This window comes from Parus major, chromosome 1 (genome assembly GCF_001522545.3).
Source record: "Parus major isolate Abel chromosome 1, Parus_major1.1, whole genome shotgun sequence".
Lineage (NCBI taxonomy): Eukaryota > Metazoa > Chordata > Aves > Passeriformes > Paridae > Parus > Parus major.
Genome location: NC_031768.1, coordinates 1,023,753 through 1,045,980, shown reverse-complemented (window position 1 = coordinate 1,045,980; position 22,228 = coordinate 1,023,753). Strand labels below are relative to the sequence as shown.

General features: G+C 47.4%; 1 protein-coding gene across 2 annotated transcripts in view; it reads left to right on the top strand.

Moving 5' to 3' along the window:
* The window catches only part of SON (SON DNA and RNA binding protein), a 36,661-nt gene that overhangs the window by 1,914 nt on the left and 12,519 nt on the right, over positions 1 to 22,228 (top strand). For both annotated transcript variants that reach the window (XR_001519604.3, XM_015618725.3), the window contains exons 3-7: positions 4,099 to 13,431; positions 14,610 to 14,770; positions 16,233 to 16,373; positions 17,566 to 17,757; positions 21,854 to 21,964. Coding sequence is in view for 1 of the 2 variants with exons in the window: in XM_015618725.3 (XP_015474211.1) it covers positions 4,099 to 13,431; positions 14,610 to 14,770; positions 16,233 to 16,373; positions 17,566 to 17,757; positions 21,854 to 21,964 (9,938 nt within the window). In the remaining variant the exon portion in view is untranslated. The remainder of the gene's footprint in view (positions 1 to 4,098; positions 13,432 to 14,609; positions 14,771 to 16,232; positions 16,374 to 17,565; positions 17,758 to 21,853; positions 21,965 to 22,228) is intronic.

Here is a 22,228-nt window from a genome sequence, read left to right as displayed (position 1 = left end):
GGTGGGGTTTGGTAGGTTCTTGGTTGTTGGTTTTTTTTTGATGATGTGATTTTTCTTGTTTGTTTATTTTTTGTTTTGCTCTTTTGTGGAGGACTAAGGCAAGGTCACATGATAATAAAAAAATGAGAAGTGTTAACTTGGAAGTTTAATCTTACCCTGTTTCAAAGGTTCCCACTGTCTGTATCTAAAAAGGACTTGGACAAAAGGCATTATCTGATTATCTGAATCTAATGACTTATCTTTACAGAAAAGTTCATTTTATAGAATCCCAGAATGTCCTGAGCTGGGAGGGACCCCCAGGGATCCCCCAGTGCCCTCCTACCCTGCCCACACCCCCCAACAAGCCCAGCCTGGGCATCCCTGGATGCTCCTGGAGCTGTGGCAGCCTCGGGGCCGTGCCCATTCCCTGGGGAGCCTGGGCAGTGCCAGCAGCCTCTGGGGAAAGAAGAGCCTTGCCCTAAAAGCCAACCTAAATCCCTGCTGGGCCAGCTGCAGCCGCTCCCTGCTGCTGTCCCTGTGGCAGGAGCAGAGCCCGGAGCTGTCCCTGCGCTGCCCCTCGGGAGGAGCTGCAGCCCCGGGGAGCTCTGACCTCAGGCTCCTCCAGGCTCAACTGACCCAGTCACCTCGTGGGGCCCCTCCAGACCCTTCCCCATTTTCATGTCCCTCCTGGCTGCCAGGGCATTGCTGACTCAGCTCAGCTGGTCCAGGACCCTCCAGACCTTTCTCACAGCTGCTCTCTGTCCACACAGCCAGGGCTGCCCATCCCAGGTGCAGAATCCAGCATTTCCCTTGTTAAATTCCACAGGGGTTGGGGATTGCAAATCTCCCTGATTTGTTGAGGTTTTTCACAGGGCTTCTCTGCCCTCAAGGGAGTGAGAAGCTCCTCCCAGTGTAGTGTCCTCAGCAGACTAATGATGCCTTTGAGTCCTGTGTCCAGGTTGTTAGTGACAATATTGAAGATAACAGTGCTGGGAATGGAGCCCTGCAGAACCCCACTGGTGACTGGTGTCAGCCTGATGTCACCACAGTCCCTGTTCCCTGGGCCAGTTGCTCACCCACTGAGTTGCGCAGCTCTCCAGCTGTGGCCTGGACATTTTGTCCATAATTTGACTCTGCTTCACTGTTCTCTCTCAGTGCATTCACAGCAATGTTGGTATAAAAGCTATTTTTAAATTGCTTATTCTATCAAAATGTACCTGAGGTACTTACTATGGAATCCTAAGTCACACTCATTTAATAGTATTGCAATTACCAAAAGCTTTTGCAAGATTTTGGAGTATTCACTGGAAGATAGTGAGCTTTGGGATCACAGATGCCACTTGGAGGGTCTGTGTTACTGCCCTGGTCTGTATAAATAGAATCATTGAAAGGAACTCAAATATACAGCTCGTATTTCACAGAAATCCCAGCAAAGTGCCTTAAACAAAGTGCTTTTCTCCTGAAAACATGGCACTAGGTCTCCAGAAGGGCAAGAACCTAACAAAGGTTAAATCCAGAGGGAAGTGAGGTACAGAATTAAAAGCTGGTGATGGAAACCCCAGTCTCCCTCTTTCCCTTCCTCATGAGTGATTTGTTTGTCCCCACAGTCATCTGAATTTTCCTGTTGGAGTCCAGTGCTCTAAGAGGAACATGCAGTTTAGCAGTGGCTCATGGCAGCTGCAGTCTGGCCTGTCCCAGCAGCTGTTCCAGCCTGCAGTGCCTTAAAGTGGGTTTGGGACTGGGGACATAGATGCTCTTTTCCCAAATTTGTTAGACCCTGGTGAGTAACTTGGTCACTAAATACACAGAGAATTTCTAACACAGCAGCAAGACTGGACTCACTTGGGGGTTAAAGCACATCAGGGGAGAGTTGCTTGTCAGGATTTGTGGTATAAATTCCCACTTCAGTAATTTGTTTGGAAAATGGGAATTTTTGTTTACCTTCCATATGTGGCATTGGGGGTTTGAAAGTACATCTCCAGCCTCCTGTTAGAATGTGCTGCCCCACTGTGGGTGGAGGAACATCCAATCCATCTGCCCCTGTGCTCAGGTGAGACCCCACCTGCAGAGCTGCCCCAGCCCTGGGACCAGCCCAGGGAGCAGCTGGAGCTGCTGGAGAGAGCCCAGAGGAGGCTCCAGGATGAGCAGAGGGATGGAGCAGCTCTGCTGGCAGGAAAGGCTGGCCCAGCTGCCATTGCTGAGCTCAGGGTGGCCTTGCAAGGCCTGAAGGAGCCCCAGGAAAGCTGGAGAGAGACAGTTTCCAGGGAATGGGGTGACAGGACACAGGGGAGTTACAGAGTATTTTAGTTGGAAGAGGACCTTGTAGATACCTCATTCCAAACCCCCTGACATGAGCAGGGACACCTTCCGCTATCCCAGGTTGTTCCAAGCCTGTCAAGCCTGGCCTTGAACACTTCCAGGGATGGGACAGCTTCCCTGGGCAACCTGTGCCAGGGCCTCACCTCCCTCACAGGGGAGAATTTTTTCTTAAGCTCTAATATAACCCTACTCTCTTTTCTTTTGAACCCACTGTCCCTTGTCCTGTCACTCTAGGCTGGCAGTAGTCTTCCATTGCCTTTACTATACCTCCAGGTACTGGAAAGTCATAGCTAGGTCACCTGATGTCTGTCCAGGCTGAGCAATGGCAGCTGTGCCAGCCTTTCCTGCCAGCAGAGCTGCTCCATCCCTCTGCTCATCCTGGAGCCTCCTCTGGGCTCTCTCCAGCAGCTCCAGCTGCTCCCTGGGCTGGTCCCAGGGCTGGGGCAGCTCTGCAGGTGGGGTCTCACCTCAGGGGGCTCAGGGCACAATCCCAATCCCTTTCCTGCTGCCCACCCTGGGGCTCAGCCCAGGGCATGGGGGGCTCTGGGATGGGACAGGCCCAGCTCTCCCAGGGCTGCTCCATCTGCTCATCCCAGCCTGGATTGATCTGGGGGGTTGCCCTGACTCAAGTGCTGCACTTGGCCTTGTTAAACCTCATGAGATCCCACGGGACACTTGTGGAGTTTGTCCAGATCCCTCTGGATGTCCCCTGTCCTTTAGAAGTGTCACCTGCACCCGCAGTTTGGCATCACGTGCAAATCTGCTGAGGGTGCACTTGATCCTTTTATCATCAATGAAGATATTAAGTAACACTGATTCATTAATGAAGCTATTAAGTAACACTGTTCCAAATAGGGACTCCTGAGGGACACCACTGGTCACTGATGTCCATCAGGACTGTGAGCTTTTGACCACTACCCTCTAGATGTGACCATCCGAACAACTGCTGATGCACCTGACAGTGCAGCAGTCAAATTCTTCCCTCCAGTTTGGAGAGAAGAATGTTGTGGGGGCACTGTGTCAAATACTTTATGGAAGTCCAGGTAAATGCCATCTGTAGCTCTTCCCTTATCCACTGATGTAGTCAGTCCAACACAGAAGGTCCGAAAGGATTTTACTTTTGTGAAGCTCTGCTGGTTGTCTCCTTGTCCTCCAAGCCTTACCAGAGCTTCTAGGAGGCTCTGTTCCATGAGCTTCCCAGCACAGAGGTGAGGCTGAGAGGATGGTAATTCCCAAAATCATCCTGTGTTCCCTTCTTCAATGGAATGTCTTTTCACTGCCAGAGGGCAAGGTTAGATCATGTATTATGAGGAGATTCTTCCCTAAGAGAGTGGTGAGGCTCTGGCACAGGGTGCCCAGAGCAGCTGGGGCTGCTCCTGGATCCCCGGCAGTGCCCAAGGCCAGGCTGGACATTGGGAGCACCTGGGACAGTGGGAGGTGTCCCTGCCATGGCAGGGGGTGGAACAAGATGAGCTTTCAAGTCCCTCCCAAACTAAACCATTCCATGACTGTGTTACTGTTCGGAAAGAGCTGTGTTCCCACTGGATCTCTGTCCTGACTAACAAGATTTGGGTATTTTTTTGAAAGAAGTGTCCTTTAGTTACTTAAAGTAACTCTGAGAGGAAGGAAAGAGCTGGAAAGGGAGTGTATCCTGCTTGCAGGTGGTAGTTTAGTGAATCAGGTAAGGTTTGCAAGTTTAATTGCTTTGTACCTCTGTCTATGTACTTCACAACTGCTCTGAAAGAATTTTTTAAATGCAGTCTTATAAATTTTTACAAGGTAAATGTCATTTTTTTCTAGATGTAGACAAAAATACTGTGAAAAATAGTACTCAGTCTACAAAGAGGAGCTCTACTGGTGAAGATGAAATTCCTAGGAAAAAAGCAAAGAAAAATAAGAAGCACAAAAGCAAGAAGAAGAAGAAAAAGAAGAAGAAAAGGAAGAAAGAGAAAAAGCATAAAAAACAACCAAAGGAATCCAAGTTGAGTGCGCGTCCCGGAGAACCTGCAGGCGTGCAGCCGGCTCCTCACTTGATGCCAGAGCAGTCCAGCTCCCAACTGAATGTACAGCATGGAGTGTTTGCAGATGCAAACCTGGCTGGCCACGTGCAGCCAGAACTGTGCTCAAAACCAACTGAGGGGCTTGATAATCAAGCTTTAGGACTTGTTTCTCATTCAGTGACTGATTCTCAGCAACCTGCAGAACATCTTGGAAGTGGGGAGGGGACTTTGTGTGCAACAAATCCTCCGTTTAATTTAGAAAGCATCCAGTCTAATATCCCAGAAAATACTAGTATAGCTGAAACTAGAATTTGCACTAGCGAAGAACAAATTCAACAGTCTCATGAAAATATTTATCCTGTAGCTATTAATGCCAGTGTTGTTGATACTGGAAATTATACTTGGTCCAGCGTCCCACCTGGAATTGTCAATAAATCAGAGATTCAGAAAGATTCAGTAGGAGCACTAAGAGGTACAGAAGTCACTCCGCAGTCTCAAGGCATTGCGGAAGTAAAAGCTTCAGACTCGGCTCTTGAGCCTGAGACCATGGAGGTGTTGACTTACTCAGAGGTATCTCATCAGTCTGTGTCTCAGAGGGCACCACAGGGGTTGGAAGCAGCTTCAGAATCCGTGTCCTTGGCAAGTAGTGTGACAACAACTCCTACACCTGCTAATTGGGCACATCCAGGTGCTGTGACTGTAGCTCATGTGGAGGTGGCTGGGCAAGAAGTGAAAATTCCAGAAACAACTGAAAAATCTCTGCACATGGGAAATGTGAGAAGTGTGGAGAGATCTTTGGAACTGGGGGATGTGAACAGAGCTTTGGAGCCATCCCTGCAGCCCTCGGTTATATCTGAGAGTCTGAGCATGACGCAGGGCAGCCCCGTAGAGGCTTCCAGTGTTCTGAAAGCAGATGTATCTTTGCAGCATCCTTTGACAGCCACCCCTGTGACCCACGTGGAAATAAAAAGTGCCAAAACACCTCCAGGACCAGGAGCTGTTGCAAAAATGAAGGATATGGAACCAGCTATGGGAAATGTGAAAGCTTTGGAAGCAACCATGGAACCTGTGGGTGTTGCAGCAAAAGATGTCAGAGCAGCTCATGAAAGTCTCCAGGGCAAAAATCTGGAAGGTACCACAGGTTCTGCAACAGCACTGGGTGCATCAGGAATGTTCCTACAACATGGAGTCTTGACAGAAACAAGGAGTGTGGACAGAATCCAGGGATCTGCACTTCCAGCAGGATTGACAGGTGTAAATGTGGTTGCAGAGGCAAAAGAATTGAGAGCAACTTCAGAACCCGCAGCAGTTGTACAGACCTTCATTCCCCAAACAGCTCCAGAAGTCCAGATGGCAGAGGGTTTTAGAAGTCCACAAGCAAAAGATTCAGAAGGTATTTCATTGCTGAGAGAAGCGAGACCTGAGGGTGAATCACAGGTGAGAGGTTTGGCACCTGCCCTGTCTTTGCAGAAAGAAAACATACAAGATCCAGGAGGAGTCCTGAGATCAGTGACTGTGGTGGAAGCAAAACCTTTTACAACAGCTTCAATGTCCTTACAAGTGGAAGGTGTGAAAGCTTCAGAAGAAGCTCTGCATTGTGGGACTGTAGCAAGTCCAGGACTTCCTGCCTTAGAAAGGGTCCCTGAACCTTTGGTTGCGTGTGAAAGCGTGGAACCAGTTAGAGAGGCCGAGGCATCAGCAGGGGTGATGCCATGGCAAGCCACAGCAGAGCGAGAACCTCTCCATGCAAGCCAAACAGAGAGTTCCATCATTGCACAGTCACAGGTCATGACACACACAAGAACCTCACAAGCTGAGGTGCTGAGGAAGAGAAAGGATTCGGAACATGCTCCAGAAGCAGAGACAAGGAGCAGAGAAGCAATCCTAGAACCTGTACAAGCTTCAGAAACCAGTTCAAAATCTATTCAGGAACAAATAGTAGGTCACTCAGCAGCAGGATTGGAGCCTTTGCCCAGAGTAGAAGAAGACAGTATGGCATCAGGAGTACTGACAGAATTGACAGATGTGCAAACTCAGGGATCTGCTGTAGAACATGTCATTGCAGCAAGGAGGACCAGCACACAAGGAAATGAGCCCTCAGAAATGGAGAAAGCAAAATATCTAGAGCCAACATCAGAAGCTGGAGGAGTGAGGTGGTTGGAGAGCATGAAAGAGTCTGCAGCAATAGAGGTGAAAGGTTCTGGAACAAGTGAAGAGCTTGAGGTGCCCATGGGTGATGCTTCGGCAGCTGTTCCAGAATACTTGCATGCTGAAAAGCAGCAAGAGCTTCAAGCAGTTGTAGAAGCAAAACCTGCTGCAGAATGGAAGAGTTCAGAAGAGGCTCCAGAAAGCATGGGTGCTTCTGAAGTAAAATCTTTTGAAACAGTTCCAAAACCAGGGGATATGGAAAGCCAAGAAACCACATTGGAACATGAAGTGACAGCCGAGGTACAATATGTAGAAGGAGTACAGAGTCAACAGGTGGAGGATATGGTGATTGAGAAGGAAGATGTGGAACAAGCTCAAACATCTGAGCCTTTAGTAGCAGAAACAGTTTTTAGTTCTTCACATGCAGCAGAGGAAGAAGTTTCAGCAGGGACTCCTGTAGCAGAAACACAAGATTTGGAAACAGCTCCTCCGACTGATGTAGCGCAGAAAGAAGCAGAAGCAGCTGTAGGGTTGGAGTCAGAGACAAAAGATTTGGAATCAGCTCCAGTACCTGAGACTGATGCAGAAGCAGGTCCAGAAGCTATAGAAGAAGGCCAGTTGGAAGACACTCCAGAGGCTGAGGATGTCAAAGAAGCAACTCCTGAAGAAGACTCAGAAAAAAGAGACTCAGAAACATCCGATGTACAACCTGATGTGGCAGCACGAATGAAGGAGACTCTCATGAGGCTTGAGAACGTTATTGAAAAAAGTAGTCATAGAACCAGTGAGAAAAAACATGATTCAAAGAAACAGAAAAGGAGCCGTTCCAAGTCTCAGTCTAGGTCTAGGAAGCGGAAGAAAAAATCAAGGTCACGTTCTACTTCCAGGCGTCTGACCTCTAAAAGAGCACGTTCTAGGAGCAGAAACTACTCAGTTTCCAGAAAAAAGCATTCCAAATCTAGGTCCCGATCTGTGGAGAAGAGAGAGAGAAGAGTGTCTTCCCGGCGGTCCAGGCGCAGACGTTCTAGGTCATCTGATCGTTACAGGTCTAAATCCAGATCAGTAGAAAAGAGATTGTCCAGACGGAGGCGTTCCAGGTCGTCTGACCACTACAGGTCTAAATCCAGGTCTTTGGAGAAGCGGCTGTCCTCTCGGAGGTCCAGACGCAGACGTTCCAGGTCATCTGACCGCTACAGATCCAAGTCCAGGTCAGTGGAGAAGCGATTGTCCTCCCGAAGATCTGGGCGCAGACGTTCCAGGTCTTCCGACCGCTACAGGTCTAAGTCACGGTCAGTGGAGAAGCGACTGTCTTCCCGAAGGTCCGGGCGGAGACGTTCCAGATCTTCTGACCGCTACAGATCCAAGTCCAGGTCAGTGGAGAAACGGCTGTCCTCCCGAAGGTCTGGGCGGAGACGTTCCAGGTCTTCTGACCGCTACAGATCCAAGTCCAGGTCAGTGGAGAAGCGGCTGTCCTCCCGAAGGTCTGGGCGGAGACGTTCCAGGTCTTCCGACCGCTACAGGTCTAAGTCACGGTCAGTGGAAAAGAGGTTGTCCTCCTGGCGGTCCCGCCGCAGACATTCCAGGTCCTCTGACCGTTCAAAATCTAGATCCAGGTCTTCAGAAAAGGGAGGAGGCAAAGAATACTCCTGGAGGTTCAGACATCGATCTGGTTCCTCTGATCGTTCAAAATCCAGGTCAAGATCTGTTGAGAAAAGAGGTCGGAAGGCATCTGTACGGAGGTCCAAACGTCAGCGCTCAAAGTCCTCGGATCGCTACAAATCTCGATCCAGATCAGTAGAAAAAAGAGATCGGAAGCAATCATCACGGAAATCTAAACGTCAGCGCTCCAAGTCCTCTGACGGTTACAAGTCTAGATCCAAATCAGTGGAAAAAAAGAAGGAATCCTCACGAAAATCCAAGCGTCGACGCTCAAAATCTTCTGAGCGTTACAAGTCGAGGTCTAGGTCTGTTGAAAAAAAGCGCAAAGACTCTTCAAAAAAATCCAAACGGAAACGTTCCAAGTCCTCTGACAGTGTTAAGTCAAGGTCCAAATCTGTAGAAAAAAAAGACAAGTTATCCTCAACAAAGTCTGGTAGCAAGCATTTGGAGTCTTCTGAGCTTCAGGAGTCAGCCAAAGGTCTTGATAAAGATGTTCCTCAGTCTTCTTTTGGAAGTGAAGGTCAGTCCTCTAATGGTCCCACATCAGCAGCTTTGTCTGATGAAGGAGTAAATGGTCCAGTGCTTCCACCATCATTTGGAAGTGGATTTTCCAAAACTTCTGAGAGCCTTGAGGAAAGCTCATCAGTTGAAAAAACAGATCTGCAGCATTCTGCCACATCTGAATTTGATACCTCCAAAACCCCAGATGACCAGGAATTGAGATCCACATCTGTGGAAAAAACACAGGATACGGAGCTTTCTGTGACACCTGAAAATGGATCAACTGAAAAACCAGCAGCTCTGGAGTCTTCACTGCTACCTGAACTTCCATACTCCACATCCAAGTCAAGATCCTCATCTGTTGAAAAAAGGGGAGATCTGGAAACTTCTTCAGTAGCAGAACTCCATCTCTCTGCATCCCGTGAAGATGAGCCCAGAACTGCACCTCTCAAAGAAGTAGAAGGTCCAGAGCTTCCTCCAGCACTTAAAAGAGACATGCAAGTTCAGTCATCTTCTCTCCTGTCCGAAGGTGGGCTCTCCAACTTGTCTGATGGTCATGAATCACGGCATATCCCTGGTGAGCACACAGAGCTTTCACAGGTTCTGCAAGTACCTGAACATGAGTCTTCCCGGCTGGCTGACAGCCCCGGAGCAGTGGAAGTTCAGAGGCCTTTTCTGCCTCCTGAAATGATCCGCCCTGTGGTCCCTGATGGCTGTGAGTCAGGCCAGGTGCAGGAGCCTTCTCTGGCTTCTGACAGTGGACACTTCACATCTCCTGATGGACATGGATCAGGATCCAGCTTTGCTGCACCAATAGAGGAACATCCATTGCCTGTGGGCGAGTCCTTTAAGTCACCACATGGAAATGAGCAAAGATTTTTATCTGTTGAAAAAGTCAAGGCTCCAGATGTTTCCCTGACCTCTGTGTGTGGTTCTGTTGAGGTGTCTGCTGACCTCATTTCAGTGTCTTCTTTTGAAGTTCATGACTCCAGATCATCTGTTGACAAGGGTTTAGATGGTCCAGCACTTCCACAAGTGCTTGAGGTTGACTGCTCCAGATCTTCAGAAGTGCACGAATCAAGATACCTAACTGGAAAAATAGATGGTGCAGGATCTTTGGTGATGTCTAAAAGTGGGATTCCCATATGCCATGATGGCCACAAAGCAAAGTACAATTCCTTTGAGCAAACAGAGAGTGCAGAACTGTCAGTGGCATCTGAGCTCCGGTGTTCCATCTTTCCTGAAGGCTATAAATTGACATCTGCTGCAGTTGAAAAAGTGGAGATCCAGAAGCCTTCTCTCTCACTGGAAAGTGGCTTCTCTGCATCTGCTGATGGTTGTGAATCAGCAGGCACACCTGAAAAACTACAGCCCCCAGTGAGTGCTGTGACATCTGAAGGTGGGATTCTGCTGTTGCCTGACAGTCACGAGCTGAGACCCGTCCCTGCAGAAAAAGCAGAGGTGCTGAATTCATCTGAACTGAAACACCTGGCGTCCCCCGATGGCTACAAGCTGAGATCTGCCTACAGTGAAGAAGTACAGGTGCATGAACCTGTTCTGATAGTGGAAAGCAGGTGTTCTGTTGCCTCTGATGGTCATGAGTTGGCATCCACCCCTTTGGAAAGAGCTGAGGAGCCTTCTCAAGTGTCTGAAAATGAGTACACGATAGGGCTTGATGGCCCGGAGTTGACATCAACTCCTGCTGAAAAAGCGGAGCTGCGGAAGCTGTACCAGATGCCTGAAGAAAGATGTCTGGAGTCCATCGACAGCCGGGACCTACGATCACCCTCTCCTGAAAACACACATGTACAACAGCATGCCCTGGTGTCTGAAAATGAACAGGCCATTTCCTGGGTGGGCCAGGAGTTGAGGTCCAGCTCTCCTGGGAGGGCAGAGATGCAGGAGGAGGCTGTGGTTCCTGACAGTCAAGTGTCTTCTGAAGATCAAGGACTGCCCTCTTTCTTGGCTGGAAAACCACAAGTGCAGGAATGTTCTCTGCTGCCTGAAAATGAGTATGGTGAGTCTCCTGAGGGCCAGGAGGTGACAGCCAGCCCTGCTGAGGAGGAGGTGCAGGAGCCTTCTCTGACACCTGGCAGTGAATATTCCATCTTCCATCAATGCCAAGTACTGCGGCCTGGCCTCGCTGAAAGCACAGCAGTGCAGGAGCCAGTGCTGGTCCCAGACAACCAATATGCTGCATCTCCCAAGGGACAGGAGCTGCTCAGTGCTTACACTGAAAAACCAGAGGTGCAGGAGTGTTCTTTGCTGTCTGAAAACAAGTACAGTGCGTCCCCCGAAAGACGTCATTTGAGATCCAGTCCTGTTGAAAAAGAAGAATCGGGGGAACATTCTGAAACATCTGAAAGTGAAAGTTCAATATCCACCGAGAGCCAGGAGTTGCATTCTGCTGTTGCTGGAAAAACAGAGGTGCAGGAGTTGTCCTTGTCTGAAGGTGAATGTCCCATGACCCCTGAAGGTCAGGAGCTGCAGTCCAGCCCTGCTGAAAGAGTAATAGCCAAGGAACCTTCTCTGACATCTGAACATGCTCTGTCACCTGAAGAGTCTGAGTCGAGATTGGCATGTGCTGAGAAAACAGAGGGTGTGGATTCTGCTTTGACAGCTGAACGTGACCATCTCTTTTTTGAGAGCCAGGAGGTGAGTTTCACCTCTCTTCAAAAAGCAGACCATTCTCCAGCACCTGAAAATGAGCATGGAGCATCTCCTGATGGGCAGGAGTTGAGATTCACCACTATTGAAAAAGTAGATGGCCTTGAACCTTTGAATGATAGAGCCTCCATGTCCCCTGATGACAGTGACTTGAAATCTATCCCTGTTGAAAAAATGGATCATGCAATGCCTTCTTTAATGCCTGAGGGGCGCTCGGTGTCTCCCGATAACTACAGTGTGAGATCAGGGCCTGGTGAAGAAGGAGGAGATCTGGAGCCCTCTTTGAGATCTGAGCGTAGATATTCCACATCCTCCTATCAGGAAGGCCACGAGCCGAAGTCTCCCATGGAGGAGGAGGGTCTGGAGTCCTCTGTGACTTCTGAGCATAGACAATCCCTGTCCCCTGAGGGCCACGACCAGAAATCTATTGCTGATGAAGAAACTGATGATCTGGAGAGGCGTTCCACTTCCCCTGATGAGCACGAGTCAAGATCTAGCATTGGTGACGAAGCAGAGGATCTGGAGCAGCCTTTGAGAACAGAACGTAGGTGCTCTGAGTCCTCTGATGAGCGCGAGTCAAGGTCAACCACTGGAGAAGAGGCAGAGGATGCAGAGGCCTCCTTGGCAGCTGAAAGAAGAGACTCCATATCCTCTGATGACCGTGAATCAAGGTCTGCTGCTGGGGAAGATGTAGAAGATGGGGAGCCCTCTTTGACAGCTGAACGTAGACACTCCACATCTTCTGATGACCGTGAGTCAAGGTCTACAGCTGATGAAGAAGCAGAGGATTTGACAGCTGAACATCGCTCTGTGTCTCCTGATGGACGTGAGTCGAGGTCAACCGTCGGGGAGGAAGCAGAGGACCAGGAGCTCTCTTTGACAGCTGAGCGTAGACACTCCACATCTTCAGATGAACAGGAGTCCAGGTCCACGGCTGGGGAAGATGCAGAGGATGTGGAGCCCTCCTCGGCAGCTGAACAAAGAGATTCCACCTCATCGGACGAGCAGGAGTCAAGGTCTACTGCTGGTGAGGAAGCTGAGGATGTGGAACCTCTGACAGCTGAACACAGACGTTCCACCTCCCCTGATGGGGCTGAATCAAGGTCTACCACCGCTGAGGATGAAGGAGAGGATGCAGAACCCTCCTTGGCAGCTGAACAAAGAGAGTCCACATCGTCAGATGAGCATGAGTCAGAGTCTTCCAGTGGTGAAGAGGAGGGAGAGGATGCGGAGCCCTCTTTGGCAGATGAGGAGAAGCAGGATTCCATGCCTCTTGAGCAGTCAGAGGAACAGGACTCTTCCTTTGTCCCTGAAAGCAGACGTTCCGAGTCTTCCGAACGTGAAAAATCCAGATCCAAATCTGTTGATAAAGCATCTGACAAAGAGTCTCCTCAGAGATCTGTAAGCAGACACTCAAAGTCTCCTGCTCGCCAGAAGAGTCGATCGACATCGGTAGAAAAAACAGCAGACAAAGAGTCCGTGCGGAGGTACAGACGGAGACGCTCCAGATCCACGGCTCACCAGAGGAGCCAGTCAACGTCTGTGGAGAAAACAGCAGACAAGGAGTCCTCACGCAGGTCCAGGCGGAGACGCTCCAGGTCTGCTGCTCGCCAGAGGAGCCAGTCCAAGTCAGTGGAGAAAGCAGCAGACAAAGAGTCATTGCGCAGGTCCAGAAGCCGCCGCTCCAGGTCCTCCCAGCGCAGATCCAAGAGATACGACACGGACTCGCGCTCCAGACGGAATCGCTCCAGGTCAGCAACGCGGAGAAGAGCGTCCAGATCTCGGTCCAGCTCGCTGTCACGTTCCAGGCACAGGAGGAGAAGCAGGTCAAGGTCGGCATCACGAAGGCGGCGTTCCTTGTCCAGAGACAGGCGCAAGAGGTCTCAGAGAAACAGATCGAGGTCTACCGACAGGAGAAGGAGAAGATCCGACTCCAGAGACCGTAGGATATCGCTCCGATTGCGGAGCAGGAGTCGGACCCCTCTTCGCCAGAGGCGGTCGCGGTCCAGGGGAAGGAGACGGAGCTCCAGCAGGTCCCCGATCCGACTGCGGCGCTCGCGGTCCTCGGGGAGAAGGCGCTACAGCAGATCCCCCGACCGGCGCAGGTCCAGGTCCTCGGAGTTCTCCAGCAGATCACCCAAACGTCTTACAGACCTGGGTAAGTGACTGCTTTATTTTCAGAAGTTCTGTGGTGGGTGGATTTGCATAGTCTGATTTTAGCTCTGGAGCATTCATAAGGGATTTCTTGGAAGTCACTCTGTGTGTTAGTTTTAGGCAGTGACTTCCAGGAGGAACTTCTGCGTTGGAACAGAGTCAGTGCTGAGCATTTGAATGAATTAGAGCCAGTTTTGCCTTGATTCTAGAGCTCTTGTACAAAAGTGGCATGTTGCAATCTCAAGGAACATTGTATATGGCAATAGTAAAGACCAAGTACTTGTATGTAAGAAAATTTAGAATTTATACTCCTGAGAACACAGATCATTCAGGTGCCAATTGGAGAGGCCCAGGCTCTGCCTTGCCTCTTTCTAATGGTAAGAACTTAAAAGGAAAAGAGAATTCTTTCTGAAAATAGTCCTAGACCCAGCAGATGAGAAAATAAAATAAAATCTTATGAGCTGCATCTTTTCTCTGTGCTTGTAGGAAGAGAGGCTGTGTTGTTTCCTTAGAAAGTGAGTTAATAAGGGGAGAGAAGGTTTGAACTAGGAGATGAGCTTTTGTACAGCTTGTGAGGAAACCTGTGGTGGACCTGAGGTTCTGAACCTTCAATCCTGCCTTAGAGTTACCATGGAAGCCTTCCAGTTAGTTGGAAACTGCCAGAAGGCTTAATTTAATATCATTTCCTATTTCTATGTTAGAAATTTCCTTTTTCTCCTTATTAAAGCAAATTACTGTTCTGTTAACAGTTTTGCACCTAATTGTATTTTAAGCAAGAGAAAGCTTTACTTTGAGCTTGTTTTTCTGTTTGGTGGTTTTAAGTAGCTTTTGGGCTACATCTGGGGAGATGAGACTTCCTCCAGAGGTTTGAGAGCTTTTCAGAGACAGGTAATGAGGGTTTATGCTGTGTAGGAAGGAATTAGCATTGCCAAAACAGGAATGAATCAGTGAACTTGGGGGGTTGGAGGATGCTGTGCTTTGGGTTACATTTCCATTTTCACTCACCTTCTGCACAGCCCAGGCTTAAAGGCTCGAGCAGCTCACTACAATTCCAGTTATTTTCACAGACCATAAAAAAAGCACAGTGCAGGTAGAATCTTGTTCAGTTTGCCAGAAACACTTCTTTATTATTAAAACAAGAATGTGTAAAAATGCTGACTTGAAAAAAACAAATCTTTCTAGACAAGGCCCAGCTACTTGAAATCGCCAAAGCCAACGCAGCCGCCATGTGTGCGAAGTCTGGCGTGCCCTTGCCCCCGAGCCTGATGCCTCTGCTGTCCCAGAAGAAGGATGACAAGGCCAACCAGAAGTCCTCGAGGGACACCCTGAAGGAGCTCACTGAGGTGAGGGAGAAGAGCAGCATCAAGCCTGGAAATGACCACCCTGGGGTTGGTGACCTGTGGGAGGTTGTCACTGCTTGCTGCTGTCACCTGGGAGATGCTTTGTGTTCAGAATCCCAAAATTCCTGGTGCTGGAAAAGCCCTCCCAGCCCAGGGAGTCCCAGCTGTGACCTGTCCCCACCTTGTCCCCAGCCCAGAGCCCTGAGTGCCATGTCCAGCCCTTCCTTGGGCACCTCCAGGGATGGGCACTGCAAAGCTCCCTGGGCAGCCCCTGCCAAGGGTTTTTAAAGTCATCAAAATTGGTGTTTTTAATTCCATGGAAATGCATTAAATCAAATTACTTTTTCTTATTTTTAGTTTTGATTCTGTTCTAATTTTGTACCAATGGACAGTTGTCCCTGCAGTCCTGTCCATGAAATCCAAAGCTTTCACTCCTGATTTTTTGTTCTGGTGGTGTTAATTAAGGTTTGAGTTGAAAGGAACTTCAAAGCTCAGCCTGTCCCACCCTCTGCCATGGGCAGGAGCATCTTCCTCTGTCCCAGGTTGCTCCAAGCCCTGTCCAGCCTGGCCTTGAACCTCCCTCAGAATGGAGAAAATTTGGAATAGAAAAGTGCCTTTTTATTATTATTATTATTATTTTTAATTGCATCCGAAGTGTGACAACTCTGAAACTGTGTTTATAGAAATTACCTGAGATGAAGCAATATCCAGGTGCTGAGAGATAATCTGCAGTTGTTTCTGGGCTGGGGGAGCAGAAGTACTGAACAGGAGCTGAGCTGGTGCAGGTGCCCTGTGCTGACATCCTGGGTGGCTTTTCATGTGTCCTGGCCAAGATCCAGCATAGCTTGTGCTGATCTGCAGGCCCCAGATCTGCTCCTCCCTTCCCTTTCCAGCTTTGGAGATCTGTTGAATGTTGTTTCTGTTCTTTTGACTCAGAACTGTCCACAGAAGCAGTGCAGGTGGTAGGAAATCGATAAAGACATTTTAACCATAAAATTCTGGCATCTCAAAAAAATCTTTTTGTCTTTGGTCCTTTTCTTCCTCTCTTTTCTTTTCCCCCATGGAGGCTCCTCCCAGTTTGACTTTGTTTGACCCCATAACACCTTTGTGTTTTGATTCTGCTGCACATCAGGGGTGTCTTGCATAGCTGGCCAGCACCAGTATTCCAGAACAGAGTATTCCAACACGGTATTCCAGAAGGATCTGAGCTTTTGTGGAGCCACCACTTCTGCCAGGGTCCCTGCACTGCCAGAGAACTGAGTCAGTAACCAAGGAGTGCCTGGCAGAGCCTTGGTGGATCATTTGTGTAAAGTAGCCAAAGTACATCTGCTGATGCCATTGCTAAAAGATTTTCCACCTGGTTTAGTAAATAAAACCACTTTTTTTGATAGAAAAACTCTTTGTGAGTTTGAGTTGAAAGTTCAGGTTTATTCAGAGCTGACATTTCCCTCTGTTTTATTTTCAGAAATGCAAGAAGATTGCTCAGAGCACTGATGATGTGATCGTGAACAAGCCTCACGTTTCTGATGAAGAGGAGGAAGAACGTCCTTTCTATAACCATCCTTTCAAGCTGAGTGAACCCAAACCTATTTTCTTCAATTTAAGTGTGAGTGCTACTTATATTTTCAATGCTTTAAATCCTGATTCTTTTTAAATAATGCAAGTAATTCTACAGAAATTTATCAAGGGTTGATCATCTGGTGGTGAAACTGGGAATATTTTTTAATCAGTTTAAAGAAACACTCCCAATTCCATCAAGATTTAATTGATAATGTTGGTAAAATTGTGAAAGTTTCTTTAGATATATATGGAAATCAAAAGCTTTTAAGCATGGATTAGAATTTGTTTAAATTTTGTTGGGTTTTGGGGTGGTGGGTGGATTTTTTTCAGTTTTCTTTGGGGTGGGAGGTTGTGCCCATGAAAGCCTGTTCTGATTTTGCAGGATATAAAGCACTAAAAAAGCTTTAATATGCTCAGCAACAACAGAAATAACATTGCTGGTTTTGTGTATAAGTATGTATAGCTTGTGGTGTACATAAAATAAACAGTAGTGCACATTTACATAAGGTGTAAGGTAGAAATGGATTTAGATTTTTCTATTATATTGTTAAAAAAGGCTGCAAGGAAACTCAAGAAACCTTGGAATTCTTGCAGGCTCTGAGGAGGAATGTTCTGTAGTGGTTATGGACTGCTCTGCCTCTTGGTCTTGTTTTTGACCCTTCTAGTTTTGTTCTTTCTCTCTCCTAAAAGCATTCCCATCCATATTTCTAGGAGTTCATCCAGCATTATCCAGTGCTGCCAGCTGTGTTTGCCTCTTGGAAGGGAACCTGGCAGGGATTTCTGCAGGTTTTTAATATATTAACAACACCAAGCAAAACAAGGCCACAGACATCATCTGCTCAGAGATTCAGGCTGCTGAGTCTAAAAATAGGCCAGAATTAGAAACCCAAATGTTGAGAGCTGCTTTCTCTCCACTCATGGGGAGCTTTTGATCACAGGCAATGTTTTGCTGCTCAGGATTTTTAGCTTGGAGCTTTCCACCAGGTGGAGATTTGTTCTTGATGTGCATGGGGTCAGCTGGGAGAAGAGGGTTGGGGATTTTGGGTTGCTGAAAGTTGTTTTAAGGGGTTTTCATCTTCTCTGATAGCAAAATCTGTGGGTCACTTGTGGTTTTAGTTGGAAAGGCTTGTTACTCTAGAGTGAGTGTTCTGCAAGAACCAAATCCCAGGTGTCTGCAACCAAACCACCTCATGACCCTGGGGTGTTTTCATTTTAACTTCTCATTTTATTTCTTTCAGACTCCCAGCATAAAGCCAGCACCACCACCCCAACCAAAAAACCAGGTCAGCCTGTCCAAGGAATTCCCTGTTTCCTCTGGGTCTCAGCATAGGAAGAAGGAGGCAGACAGTGTGTATGGAGAGTGGGTTCCCGTGGACAAAAACGGCAAAGACGACGGCAAGGACGATGTTTTCCCCAAGCCAGCCATTGAGGTAAGGAAGGCAAGGAGAGCATATCATGTAAGAAAACCAAAACCATCACCTGGGCAGTCTGGTACCAAATTGCAGTCTGGGGGAAAAAAAAAGGCACTTAAAAAGGTAGTGCCTAACACTGCACTAAGCTGAGGAGCTGAGCTCTGCAAATGGGGATGCTCACGTGGGCAGTGGTGGAAGCAGCCTGTGCCCATCCTGTTTCTGGTGATTTCTTGGTCTCAACAGAATTCAAACTGTAGCTGGAAGATGAAAAAACTTCCTCATTCAGTTTCCTGCAGAGTGTAATTAATGATACCTTGAGATTTGCACAATAATGTATGTAGTACTCATTAAAATTGTCCCAGTCTTAGAACAAGAACATCACACTGGAATGTAATCCATTAAAAATTGTCAGTCATTTTCTCTGGATGTATTGATTTTTAAGCTTTCCAGTCACATTTTCTCCCATGGCTGTCTTGCACTTGGCCTTCCAAAGGAGAATCTAATTGTATGGATAATAAACTAAAAAAAAACCAAAGCAGGTGATTTTCCCCTTGAAATTTCTTCTAAAGAACATTTTTGGGGGCCGCTGTAATTAAGTAAATTAAATATTTAAGAGAGATGTTAATATTTTTAAGTTGATGTTGCCTCAGTGCATCTGAAGCCTTCTCACACCTTCCAAAACCAAACCCCAAAGCCTCCCCATCAATTTCTGACAAAGCCATCTCGGCACTTGGTGCCTTTTGTTTCTCAAGACCTTTCTGAAATTGTTCAGTTCACTCCCTGAGACACAGAAGGAATTTCCTTCTGTCTCTTGTACAGCACCAAAAGCACAGAGGATATAATTTAGCCAGCATTTTCATGGAGTTCCTCAGAATTTGATGGTTGGGCACCCAGTTCCTTGTTCCCTCAGCACAGGTGGGAGCTGCCCTTTGGGCTCTCCTGCCCCAGTAAAACCCTGAGATGTTTGTGCAGAATTGTCATTCCCAGTTTCATTGCAGTAAATATATTTAACATAACTTCCTTTCCTTCCTGTTGTGTGTATCTATATAAATGCCTGTAACTATGTTGTCTGTTTTTATATTTTGTAAATAAATATTTTTATTTGCCTTTACCTTAACTTGGTTTGTGTTAAGGGTGATTTCAGGGGTGTTAGCTCCCAGCAGGCTGTACCATCCCCTGGGGTTTGGGAAGTACAGGTACAGAATTGCTGTGTGTTTCTCCAGGGAGTGTGACAGGTAACACAGTGCTTCTCTGCTTAATTCTGCAGTGTTCAGGAGGACTCTGTGCTGGAAATGGTTCCCTTGGAGCAACATGAGGCAGATCAGCTCCCTTGCTGGGGGAGTAGAGAGCTGGGGATGCTGGAACTTTAGGAAGTTTCACTTAGACTTGACCCCCTTTCATTGTTGCTGATTTTGCAATACTTGTGACGCTTCTGATGCAAGTCTTGACATTCAACCCCACACAATTGGTTTTGTTGCTGTGTTTTAATTCACATATTAGTCATGGGCTTAGTCTGAAATGACCCTGCTAATACATTACAGCTTGTTTGAATTAAACCTGATGCCTTAAAGCAGTTGTGTGTGGAAGTAGGAGATGGAGGGGAAGGTCTGGAGTGGTCTGAGGGCTCATCATGTCTGTAGCAGGCAGAGACCTCTGAGGAAGGAGTGTTTGGAAGTGGAGAGTGGCAGGGTTGGGTTGTCCCAGGTGACTCGTGCAGAGATGCTGTTGGCATCTGAGGATGCAGTAAAAGCATCTGTGGAGCTGCAGAGTGTGTAAAACACCTGCTTTTTATTTGCTTCAGTGTTTGTGATTTGTTGGGGCAAGTCTGAGGAAGGGGATGAGCCAGGAGAGCTCTGGGAGAGAACAGCACCTCACTTCCACCTGTTTTCCTTGACTCAGGAGTAACAACAACTTCTTATACCTCAAGCAGAGATGGTTTCTCTTGTTTCCAAGATCCAAAGCTGCCATCGAGTGTCTTGACATAACACAGAGCCCTGATGGTCTCCAAAATGGAGAAATGTTTGGGAATTAACCCAGCAGGGAATGTTGCTAGGCCCCAGTCTGGTAAAGCACTAATACACCTGTTTAGCATGGCAGTGGTCCCCTGTGGTTTCATGGACTGCTTCCATGCCTTTGTGTATTGCTGGATTGAAACTTTTGGTGAGTAGAAGAATTTTTATTTATCTCCTGGACCAGTTTCACAAGCAGAAAATTAAAAATTATTTTAAGTATGTGAGAGAAACTTGAAAACTTAGCCAGTGTGCATTTGAAACAGGCATTTTTACATCCATGCTGTTGTGAGGGGATTGTTAGATAATATTTGAATTCTTCTTGTGTCTTTTTTATGTTCTGTGTGACAAGAAATAAGCACTGAATTCAGGCCATGGACACCTGGGACTTGTGGGATTTTAGCTCTGTTTTGGTCAGTGCCAGATATTCCAGCAGTGATTTTTCCAACAGAAGCACCTTTGTCCCAAACACCAGCAAGAAAACCCCATCTTAAAATCAGATTTAATAGAGCACAAAAGCAATTCCTGCATTTGATACCACTGTAGATGTTCATATCTGTCTCTTCCTCTCAGTATTTACTAAATTCTTGAGCAGGTTCCTGGAACAGGGTTTGTGGTTTAACTGTGTTTGTTTTGTTCAGCTGAGTCAATTTTAAAGGAGTTTCAGTTTCTCCTGCTGGCCCTTTAGTACAAAACGTGTGAGAGGTCGAGGCTGAGATAGTGACAGCAGAAAGAGGCAAGGCTTTCACAAAGCAAATGAAAATGAAGTTAACCCATCACCCTGATGAGTGTGTGTGCCAGCTGCTGCTCTGATTATTTGGTTTCTTCTGTGCCTCAAACAGCCCCAGCCCTTCCAGCTTCTGTCATTTCTCAAGAAATTCCATTTGTCTTTGCACACTCTTCACAGAATGATCCATAAAAGGCACATCCTTTGAGGAGCAGGGCACAAGGCTTTTATAAAACAGCTGCACACCAGCCAGAATTTGTTACATTTTTCCAAATGTTGTGGATTTCTCTCCCCATGGCTTTGCCCAGAGTGAAGGTTTGCAGTCACTGCACAACATTTCAAATTTATTTTTCTTTATATTTTACTGTTATTCAGCAGCACAGATAAAGATCATTCTTTTCAAAGCAGTGGATTCTGTGAGCTCACAGCCTGGTTTTACAGGACCCCAGGGGCTGGAAAAGCCCTCCCAGCCCAGGGAGTCCCAGCTGTGACCTGTCCCCACCTTGTCCCCAGCCCAGAGCCCTGAGTGCCACGTCCAGCCCTTCCTTGGGCACCTCCAGGGATGGGCACTGCAAAGCTCCCTGGGCAGCCCCTGCCAAGGCCTGAGCTCCCTTTCCATGGGCAAATTCCTGCTGCTGCCCACCCTGAGCCTCCCCTGGCCCAGCCTGAGGCCTGAGCTCTCCTCCTGTCCCTGTTCCCTGGCAGCAGAGCCCGACCCCCCCGGCTGTCCCCTCCTGCCAGGGACTTGTGCAGAGCCACAAGGGCCCCCTGAGCCTCCTTTGCTCCAGGCTCAGCCCCTTTCCCAGCTCCCTCAGCCCCTCCTGGGGCTCCAGACCCTTCCCCATCTTCATTCCCTTCTGGTTTAGGCTGAAGATGAAAATGTAAAACACTAAAGTCAAGATTGTGGAATGCATCTGATTCCTGCTGGATTTATTTTATACAGATAAGCTTTAGTGTGACTTAATAGCAGAGTGCTCATGTGAACAACTCTGCATGATTTTTTAGTTAAATTGCATTTAATTCTGTTAGTTAAGAAGATCTCCTTGAACAGTAAAATGCTTCTCTGTTTATTGCACACCAGAATTTTTTGTGACAAATATCTCTTAGAAAATAAGTCACTGGATATTTTGTGTGTACAGGTGATTTTATATTACCAGGGTGTTATAGTTTAAATTCAGATTTGTCTTTGTTCAGGAAAACCCATCTTGTGTGGATTTAAGTTGTCCCAGGATTTCCATCACATTTCCTATTTGTCAAACCAGCTGTTCACTGTGTAACCCCACTTGGTGTAGCATTGACTCTCCAGCAGCTTTTCCCAGCTCAAAGTGGACATTGTTGTGCTCTGCTGTATTTTTAGAAATGCTCTTTTTCCTCCTAGTGTGTGGACATAACCACAGCCATGAACGACAGAGCAGTGGCCCAGAAAAGGCTGAATGAGAACTCCTTTGACCTGGAGGCCATGTGCATGCTGAACCGGGCACAGGAGCAGGTAAGCTGGGGCCTTTCTGCAGCATTTTGGGGAGCTGGAGGAAAATCAAAGTTTCCTTTTCATGGCAGCTGGTTTTTCTCTCCTGTTTAAGTTTGGAAACCCAGTTGTGGGCCAGTGTGTCAAAGTTCTGCCTTGGTTTTGTACTTTGAAACAGTGAGATGAGTTCTTTTGTGTATTCTGTGTTTTCACCCAAGTCACTCTGAAACATAGTTTGACATTTATTTTTCTTGTAATTGTATTTAAATTGTATGAAATTGTAGTAAA